The following is a 10,237-nucleotide window of genomic DNA, read 5'->3' as shown; positions in this document are numbered from 1 at the left end:
TGTTTGTTATCTGTGCGAGTTTTATGCACGCTCTGGATTCCCCTGCCTGCTCGTTAACCATTCTCTGCCAGCGTTTCCTGCTCTCTGTGGCCGGTCAGGAAAGCTCACGCTGTCATTTCTGCCGCCTTGGGTGGTGAGAGAGGGAGAGCTGCGAGCACAGAAAGCTCTGATGGGCAAATTAAAAACCCTGGGTGTGATTGTTACGGCCATAAGATGGTTTCACTTTATGGCCTCTGCAAGAATGCACTGAGCCGGGGAAGGAAGTGGATTTATCCCAGTTTTAGGCACGAATAAAGGAGTCACAGAGGGAAGTATGGAAGGGCGATGCTGCCGTGGTGTCAGAGTTCGACTAAATAGGGTGTAATAGGGAGATGAAAGAGGAGGGCTCGTGCCTGGAGAGCACCTGCCTCGTGCTGGTTTAAAGCCTGATGTGATGTAGAAGTCACCAGCAGTTACTGTTTGATGGGATATTCACGACCTTCAAACTGCAGAGGCTCGTTCTGAGTCAGACTTTGCCGGCCACTGCTGCTGGGTGGAGTGGGAGGAGCGCAGGAATAAGATTCTTCGGGCTCCTCGAGGGGGGCTGTGTGAGACGTGGCAGTGTGTGAGCAGGGAAGGGCTGCAGTGGCCCTTGGGGATGTGCTGGTTGCCCACTGAGTGTTCCCATGGACCTGAGAGGTGATCAGAGACCCCTGTGCTGCCATCCCAGCACCGCCTGTGCCAGCCACGAGTGCCATCCTGCATTTGCTTATTGCTGCCAGGCTACGAATTACTAACCACAATAAGCTCTACTACCAATTCCACCCACTTCAGTGATGTTTTTTTCCTGGCCCAGTGGATGTATCCATATCCATTAATCCAGACACAACCATGTGCTGGGGCTGAGCTGTGTTCATTGTGGAGCTTGGGAACTGCTGGGGGCTAAACTGTGCCCAGCCCACTCCATTGTGGTTATTTAGGCAGGGTGGTAAAATATTAACTAGGTGCTAAAGGTAACAGCAAAGAACCTGATCACCAGAAGCCAATTCCAAAGAGCAGGATAGGGCTTCCCAATGTTTTTTGGCTGAATGTTTTGCATCCAGGTCTCCTTGACGAGGCGATTTCAAGCCTGCATTTATTCAGACATCTGGGATGGAGTGGGCAACATTATCCATAACAAATCCTACCAACTGTGCTACATAATGGAGCCATCTGGACAGAGGCTGCCACACAAACCTGGGCTTCCAAAGGCTGAGGAGAGAGACACCCTCGTGCTGAGGTGACCAAGGACAGACCCTGGGGATGGATTAGTTGGGTCCTTGTGTGTTGTAAGCTGTTATCTGGTGAGGGAGACGTGATGTGAAAGGGCCTCAAGGCATGAAATAAATGTAGAGCAGCTTCTGGACGTGTGTGGAAGTAATTTCAGCTGGGCACTGGGCCACTATTGACAACAGGCTTTAATATTTGGATGTATGGGATGGCTTTGGAGGCTGAACCTATAAGCTGTAGCTCAGGGATGTGAGCCCTTCCTTTCAGAGGAGATCTCTTCTTGTCTTATGCAATTTGGGGCTCAGGGAATTTGAACAAGCTGAACTGATGGAAAATGTCATTTTGCTTTCCTCGTTGATATGAAAGAAGAGAGGCAGGATTCCTGGTTGGCTTCTTTGTTTCTTTGGTGGTTTTTTTCTCCCCCCCACCTTGAACTCTACTAAAGGATGTGACAAACAGCAAACAGAGGAGGAAGAGAAAGAGGTACCTACCCCAGCAAAGTTGAAATATCTTTAAAAAAAATAATAAAAGAGCTTTTTTTCCCCCCCTGTCAAAGACTGTTAAATATCAACAACAACAAAAACATGTTCCACACAGATTCGTTGTGGTTGAAAAAAAACCCATGTTTTTAAAATGTCAGCCAGCTCCAGTTTTAACCTTATTGTTTCTCCCTCTCCTTAAGTTCCCAACCCCATCCCCTGCTGGGGACTGACTCATGTTCTGTTGTGAGCTCTCCTCAGACAGCTCACAGCTCTGCTCCAGTCGCTTTTTCTGGCCCTTCTGTTCTCCACGCTCTGAAGTTCACTAAACCCACCTCCAAAATTTAGGGTGTCAGCTGGAAAACAGAACATTTCAAAGCTGACTCCCCTGCTTGGGAGCAAATCAATTATTCCAACGGCCTGGTTATTGGCAGGTGTGTGGGATGTCTTTCTCCTGGGTGCAGGGATGACACAAATCCAGTGTTCAGCGTTCTCCTCATCACCAGCTCCCCTCTCCATGCCCCCTGCTCCCTCCAGCCCTGCTTGCTGTGCCTCCAGCTCTGCAACTGCCTGTTTCTGACGTGCCTCTCAAGGAACAATCACACACTTGTGTCCTTACTCTTCCTTCCTTTTGGCTCAGGCCCCTTTTAAGCATCTCCATAGTTACCTCTTCCTCAGGCTGCACAGTCAGAGCTGCCTGTGTGCAACCATCTCATCACGAGGAGCTCTCGCTGTCTGGAACAACCTTCCTCCATCTACTTCCTCCTATGAAAGGATGCAGCTTTTCCCTCTGGTGACTGAATGCTTTGATTCATCCACCAGGCAATGTGTCCACTTCTCTGCTTCACCTAATTCATCCCAGCTGCCCTCTGATAGCCTGTGAGACAGCTTTCAGTCTGATATTACAGTTCTGTGTGAGAGCAGCTCTACAAAACCATTTTGCCCAGCGTAGTCCTTGCCTTGCCTAAATCTGTGTTTGACCCTTTCTTGGGAGCTTTACAACCTGGAGGATGAAATGAGAAGCTTGTCTCGAGGCTTTTGCAGTGCACTGCTTGTTCTCAGGGAGTCAAAGGCCAGCAGATAATAAATGAAATGAATTGAACAGACTAAGAGGCTGCGGTCGTCAAAAGCATATTTACTGCAGGCTTGAAACCAAGCACTGTGATTACTGAAGTTTTATATTTGCAGACAGATCCAGTTTAGCCCCTGTGAAATGCACCACTAAAACCAATGCCAATCCTCCTGAGATTATCAGCCATTCCAGGATCTCGGCTCATTTAGCAAATCTAACCATTAAAGGATAAATGCACTTCAAACAGGTTTTTTTCTTTTTTCCTTTTTCTTTTTTTCCCCCCCACAGCATCTGAGCAATTACATTTCTCCTCCTGTTGTTCCTACCTCATTTTGTAAGGGACCACTGTTTTCCCCCAAACTGAGATCTAGAACAACTCAGTTAAATTTTAGCCCTCGGGGGGCTGGTCTAGAGACCATTTGCTTTAGGCTGGTTTTGCTATTTCCAAACTCTTCAGCAGCCCCTCTACCTCTGTGTGCTTCCTGAGCCTGCCCAAAACTGCTTTAAATGTGCTTTTGAGGGCTTGGTGTCTTCATCTGCACGTGTGTTCACGTGTGAGGGAGTTGGGGCTGTCATTTCATCAGGAACTGTAGTGACAGGACAAGGGGGATGGATTCAAACTGAAGGAGTATTTTAGATTGGATATTGGGAAGAAATTCTTCCCTGGGAGGGTGAGGAGGCCCTGACACAGGTTGCCCCATCCCTGGAAGTGTCCAAGGCCAGGTTGGACAGGGTTTGGAGCAATCTGGGCTAGTGGAAGGTGTCCCTGCCATGGGCAGGGGGTGGAATGAGATGGGCTTTAAGGTCCCTTCCAACCCAAGCCATTCTGGCATTCTATGAGTTCTTTATTACCTTTGTTATAGCTTTTATTTTTCTGTCTTACCACTTTTTCTCCCTGAAAAGCCCCCAGTGCAGGTGACTATGTGCCAATCATTGGCTCACCTCAGCAAACTCACAGTTCTGAGAACTCCTGCAGCATTTATTGCCAGCTCCTCTTTCCCCACAGGACAGGACATTGGCTCTGTGGGGATTGTGCTGCTGGAATTAGTTGGGAGCAGTTTGGGGAGATATCAAAGGGATCTCTAGTTGTCTTTTTCTGCAGCATCATTTTGGGAACAAAAAACCCCTCCCAGAACAAACTAATTTTGCCCTGAGCACAATCTTTCCAGCTGAGGGACCTGACTTGGTGATTTTAAAGCTGGACAAAGAGAACTATCATTGGACCTGGGAGATTAAGGACCAACAAAGGCTCCTATAATACTTTGAAAAACACCTTTCTGGAAGTATTGTCACTAAGAGGTCTCATTTTTGTTTCTCTCTTTTCTTCCTTTCTTTTTTGGTTTTTTTTTTTGGGTTGTTTTTTTTTACTGTTCTCGCTAACACGGTGCCTTTAATTTTAATATTGGTTCTCCACTAAAAGACGTGGGAATAAATTTGCCTGTCAGCCTCTAGAGTTTGCTCAAGAAGAATCATCTTTGCAGGATTTTGAGCAGTGGCTGAGTCCAGCATTCCTGTAAACCTTGGGAGAGCAACCTGCCCTTCTGGGATCTTTGCTGCACCCCACTATTGTGTCTTCCAGCCCTGCTCTGGTGGGAGTAACTTGGGACTGTATTGGCTCAGTCTCCAGCTTCTAAAAAATGAACTGTTCTCCTTTTTCCACTGCTAAAGGAGCAGCATTCCAGTAGCTGTCAGCAGCTGCCTCTGCTTTCTCTTGCCAGGGTTGAGAAGTGGGTGTGGGAGGTGTAGCCCCCAAACCAGCACCAGATCCTTGCCTCCCTCTCCTTTGCATCCCTGCTGTAAACTGAACACAGGGAGAGAGGCTCCAGCATCATCTGAATTACAAAACCATTCTATTGTCAAGCCTTGAAGTGTCACATTCTCTTTCAAAACCCAAGGCTGTGATATTCACTGAAGAACAGCTCGTTTCAAAGTCAGGGAGGGCTATTCTTAGCACTTCAGTCAAAAAAGGAGGGGGGAAAAAAATGTCTTTGGGGGGGGAAAAAAAACTACAACAATTTTACCAAAATGAACCTTGTCAGAAATGATCAATTCACCCTCCATTCAGGCTGACCTGGTCCTTGCTGCGTGCCAGAGGACAGAATTTGTTGACATGGCACAATAAATTAAGATTGCCAGATCTCCTTGTAATTAATTGTCTTGCAGCCCAGGTTTGGCAAAGAATAATTCAAAGGGATTAAATCACTGGTAGTTTGGTTTTGGGTTCTTTTTTGTTGTTGGTTTTTTTTTTTTCCTTTTTGAGGAATGTTTCTCCTCAGTTAGTTGAAGAATAGATGCTGATGAGTAACAGCCACCTCCCAGTCCTTTATTTGTGCTATTTAAATACCTCTTCCTGCTAGACCAGTGCCTCCTCAGCAGTCAAGAGACAAAGACATTATAAGAGTTATGATTCTTAAATTAAATAGAAATTCTAAAGCAATTGTCCTAATACACACTCAACAAACTACTCTTCAATTAAACAAGAAAAAGGATTTACTGGGTTTCTAGAGTGCTAACTGAACATCTGTGTCTTCTAAATTCTGTCTATAAGGAGCTTCTGCTGGTGGATTCTTCATATTCAAGGGCTGAGAGTGCAAAGAGCTTTTTCCAACCTGCTTGAAAAAGCCACGCAAAATTATTTATATCTTTAATTGGATGGGGCCAGGGGATGTTTCTGAGGATGGGATTCATTGGGGGATGATGCTGGAGCAAGTCTGCTGTCCAAGCAGATCCTTGACACCCCTGGGTACATCCTGACCATCTCCAGAGGGACTGTCATTAATGTGCCTCTCTCTTTCCTTCTCTTTAGTATTCATGCAGTGATGATCATGTGAAAATTACTCACACTTCTGACTTGAGAAAACTTTCTTAGCCGAGAAATCCAACCAATATTGGAGGGAATTAGAAATTCAAATGGGGGGAAATTATACACTGTGTGTGTCAATACAGCAAACCTCATAAAGGCTGCAATCAATCACACTGGCATCAAAGGTGCTGGTACTTTTCCCTGTCACCAAGTCCAATGAATAAAGGAAAAGGTTAATCAGGAGAAGAAACCTTGCTTTGCTGCCTGGAGAGAGGCAAAAGCACAGAGCTGGAGTGAGTTCTGGAGCTTCTTTGGTTGTGATCCGTGCTCATGCACAAATCTGGGCTGCAGAGAAGGTTCTGTCTGTGTTTGTGCTGATTCAGTAGAGGAGCTTTCTCTCAATCTTCATTTCTTGTAAAGGGCTATTGCACAGTGTCCCCTCAAACCCTGCCTGAGTTCCCCAGTGCTTTGACACCTCCCCTGTTCCTGCTGCAGGTTAAATCCCAATTCCTTCTGCCTGGGTGCAGCCTCACATTAGGGAGCTCACTCTGCAAATCACTTCAACTCATTAAATGAATGTAATGATCCGTCCTGGTCTCCCACTGTCCAGCTGCTGATGGAACAGCATGTGGTGCAGAGTGGACTTTCACAATGATATCTTGATACTTTTTTTTATCTTTATTCTGCTGTATGACTGATCCAAACAGCAGCTCTCCCTCAAGGACACCTCCCCTGTTTCACATGAGCAGTGTCAGACCTCGGGCAGGGACGTGTCAAACCCAGCAGTGACTTGCAGAGGCTGCAAGTGATCCCTGCACGATCCTGTCTCTCTGCTCCTTCTCCTTTTTGTTGTTTTGACTGCCAAACTGTGTGGTTTTGTAGGTCTTGTATCTCAGCTCTCTGCTGTCAACTCCCTGAGATGCAAGAAGCAGGCACGGCCCAGATGCTCGCCTGGAGCAGAAATAGCACAGCTTTCTACTACTATTCCCCATCAGGTCCCCTGAGCCGTGGATTTCTGGCAGACAGCATTCCATGGGGAGCAAAAGAACCTCAGGCCTTTAGTTTGCAGTTGTTGTAAAAAACCCGATTCTGGTTTTGGTGTAATTTAGCAGATTGAAAGGGAGATAGAATAAATCTCTGAGCGACTCAGGAAGCTTTTACTGGTTCAAAACTGTTCAGATTTTTGGAATATTCAGTAATCCCCTCGCATTTCCAGGGGCTTTCGTGTCCTCTCAGTGTCACAGCTACAGCTTTGAGGGGTATGTGTGCTGATAAGTGCATGTTTGCATGTTGCTGGATGGGTGTTTTCAAAACTACAAGAGGAATGAAGCAGCCAGAAGGATAAACAGCTCCTGGTGATGATTTAAGACTTTCTGTGTACATATATATATTATTTTCAGACAGGGGTGTAGGAAAGGTGAGCAATAAGAGCCCCAGTGCTTCTGATGTTGAAAATAAACCAGTTCAGTGTGTGCAAAAAATGAGGTTGTGTCTGTACAGTGAAACAGGAGCCAGGCCTAAAACAGTTAACTGAGATATCTTGGCCAGTTAAGAAACCCCAATACCTGTTTTGCTAGAAAAACCTTTTAGGAGCACTGGTTAATATCATGTTCTGTTCTGCTCGCTGGACCAAAGGCCTTATTATAGAAAGAATAGGAGTAGCACACACACAGAGTAATAAATTAGGTAAACTAGGTGTTTGAATGAGATCTAGAAGGCCCAGAGCCAGGATTTTGCAAGCTTGAAGAATTCAGGTCACCTCATTGAAGAGGTCAAATTGAGGAAGACGTCCATGGCAACCACCAGAGGGATGAAGGCTTGAGGAGAAGACCCCCACAGCAGAAGATTGCACATGTCTGGAAAGACTCTGCCCAGAGACCAGCCTGCTTATTAATATGTCTAATAAATGATGTAACCACGGATCTAAAGTGTATAAAATGGCTCAGTTTTGCACTTGCAAGTCGAGCAAGTTTGTCCAGGGTGAGCTGGCTTGCTCCCAACGTTGGATAAACAAATACCTTGCTGCTTAAAGATAAAAAACCCATCTCTGAGCAGTCCTTTGGGCTGATTTTTCGGATCCAACAGATGTGGGTGTAGGTGCAGGGAGTGCTCAGAACCATGCCTGGTGTCTCCCCAGCCCGTGGTGACCCCCCCAGGAGCTGAGGATGACTTACCTTCTGTGCCCTCCTCTTGTCAGCTCGCTGGTTCTGGTGGTAAATCCGGCTGAAGTTGGAAACAATGACTGGAACGGGCAGAGCAATGACCAGCACCCCGCTCAGGGAGCAAATGGAGCCAAAGATCTTCCCAGCGATTGTCTTGGGCACCATGTCACCATAACTAGGGGGAAAAAAACAAACAAACAAACAAAAAAAGGGAAGCCCCTCCTTCAGACAAAAAAAAAGCCTTCTCGGGTTTTTTTCAGAGCGCGCAGCGAACGGCGTGTCCACGTTGGACACTAAAAGCTTAGATATCCACCATGCAAGGGATAATTTGGGGTGCTGTCACCCTGAAATGACCACTGACAACCACACTTTGACTGGGAACGGGGCTAAACTAAAGAAAAGCACTTTTGTTGCTGGTTCAGGCAGCTGCTGAGTATTTAAATTCCTGTCCCCGCTGTTCTGTGCCCACCTCTCCACGCAGATGAGCTCTGGCAAACCTTAAACTCTGTCATATATTTTCATTCCCCTGTATCCAGGTGCAAATGAAGACTGATTTACACTTCCATTTCAAAGCCCAGCAGTTGCCTGGCCATCTGCACAGTGAGAAATTTGGGGGTTGTTCAGAGTCTGTGCTCAGTGAAAGGTGAATTCTCAGGGACGGGAGACCAGCTGAAAAATGTTCAGAGAAACCTCTGCACTGGGTTTGACCCAACAATCTTCATTTGTAATTTGAGTTACAGAGTAGGGACCTGGACCTGCAGGTCCAGAGGGTGTCACAGAGATGCTCAGCCCCTCAGCTCTGGAGAAAACCTGACAATGGAAATCTGGAGAAGCCCTTATCTGTTGTTTGGAATTTCTGTGGTCTTCTCTGAGATATTCTAGTGTTTGATGCAGGAAATATTGAAAAGCAAAATGCTTTATTTACAGCTGAGGCTTTATTTTTACCTTTGATGTCAGCATATGACCAGCAAAGAGCTTTGATGGGGAACAGAGTTGAGCCGAGAATAATTGACATCCAAGAGGAAAACCAAATATTTCAAAGTACCTTTTTTTATCGGCTGAACTTCTTGCCCCCATCCAAGAACTTGTTGGTCTGAGGGTCTGAATAAAAGCAGAAGTCATTACATGTTAAATACTTCAGGCTTCATTAGCTAAGGCTTATTTATCCCAAGCACGATCCTTCTCCACCTTCACCCACGTTAAAACCCTCAGAATACCTCGAATCGATAATTGCTCTTCATGTCTATTAACTTTTTAGCTTCTGCTTTATGCAAAGATAGTTTCAAAGCTCTTTGCTAAGTGGCAAGGTCTTCTACCTCATTTAACACTGGCCTAAAAAAAAATAAAATCCTACTTTTCTCCTGCCAGCCCTTAACACAATAAGGCTGCAAATTAATCATATGCCTCAAACATGATCTCAGTGACCCAGAGCACGGAGAGAAAGCCCTTCTGTGCATTTGGAGGAAGTATAATGATAAGTGTCTGGCTCACAGTCTGTCTTGTGGAGTTTTGTTCTTCCATGCAGACTGAGAGTTACCTCATTACTTGGGGCTTCAGAAGGGGTGCTTTCAAACACCACCAAAGATCAAACTCCTGGAGCAAGGGAAGGTTTTGCCTGGGAGATGGAGAACTTCACTTGCAAAACTATTATGAGGGAGACTGGAATGAGGGACTTGGCTCTGGCTGGAGCAAACTGCACAGAAAGAAGACCTAAACCTTGTCACTCTGACTCGTGGATGTACCACAGAGTCACCCACGGGGAGGACTCTGCTGGATTCTCCCCCCAGGGCTGGAATGGCACCTCAGGCCCTTGGGAGGGGTTGGCTGACCTAGGCTGGAAATCCCAGACCTGATGTTTGGGAATATCACAATAAAACCCGGCTGGAGCTCGATCCAGATCTCTTTGCACTTCATGAGAGGCCTCCTTTTGACTTTGAACCTCTACAGTTGCAATTGTTCTGCTCCCCTATTGACACACCCACAGCTCCTGCAATATTAATTGCTGGAGTGACTATTTCTGTCCTGATGGTACCATAAGGTACTAATGGCCCCATGGCATATTTATAACAGGTACAGTGCCAAATAAACTCAGCTATTGGATTTCAGTTAGCACTAATTAGGCATTTCAAACCCCAAAAACTTCTTTTCCCCAGACTGGAATGAGAAGACTCAACTTTCCCATTAATTTGTTTAGTAAAAAAGGCAAGTTGTCATCTAAAAAACTTCTACTGAAAAGTGCATTTTAAGTAATTCATCAATAATCTCATTAGAGAAGCAAGAAGATAGAGGAGCTGGGTAATGATTAACATTCAGGGGGTCTAACAGGATGTTTGAGCCTGCAAGAAAACAACAGGAGGCTGCAAATTCAGTAGGCTTTTAATGTGACCTCTAGTAAATCATTTCAACTTTCTGCACCTCGGTTCCCCACTTAAGAAAAAGGGCAATTAATTACTTATTCTTTGCCTGCTTGGTT

The 10,237-nt window shown here is 45.7% G+C and overlaps 1 protein-coding gene across 4 annotated transcripts in view; it reads right to left on the bottom strand.

The window, feature by feature from the left end:
* KCND3 (potassium voltage-gated channel subfamily D member 3) overlaps window positions 1–10,237 on the bottom strand; it is a 131,151-nt gene that overhangs the window by 23,125 nt on the left and 97,789 nt on the right. For all 4 annotated transcript variants that reach the window (XM_018079839.1, XM_018079842.1, XM_018079840.2 and 1 more), the window contains exon 3: window positions 7,777–7,939. In XM_018079839.1, the coding sequence (XP_017935328.1) occupies window positions 7,777–7,939 (163 nt within the window). The remainder of the gene's footprint in view (window positions 1–7,776; window positions 7,940–10,237) is intronic.

This window comes from Manacus vitellinus, unplaced genomic scaffold (assembly GCF_001715985.3).
Source record: "Manacus vitellinus isolate BGI_N305 unplaced genomic scaffold, ASM171598v3 scaffold_47_pilon, whole genome shotgun sequence".
NCBI lineage: Eukaryota > Metazoa > Chordata > Aves > Passeriformes > Pipridae > Manacus > Manacus vitellinus.
The sequence above is the reverse complement of the archived record's forward strand: the minus strand, read 5'-3'. Positions and strand labels throughout refer to the sequence as shown.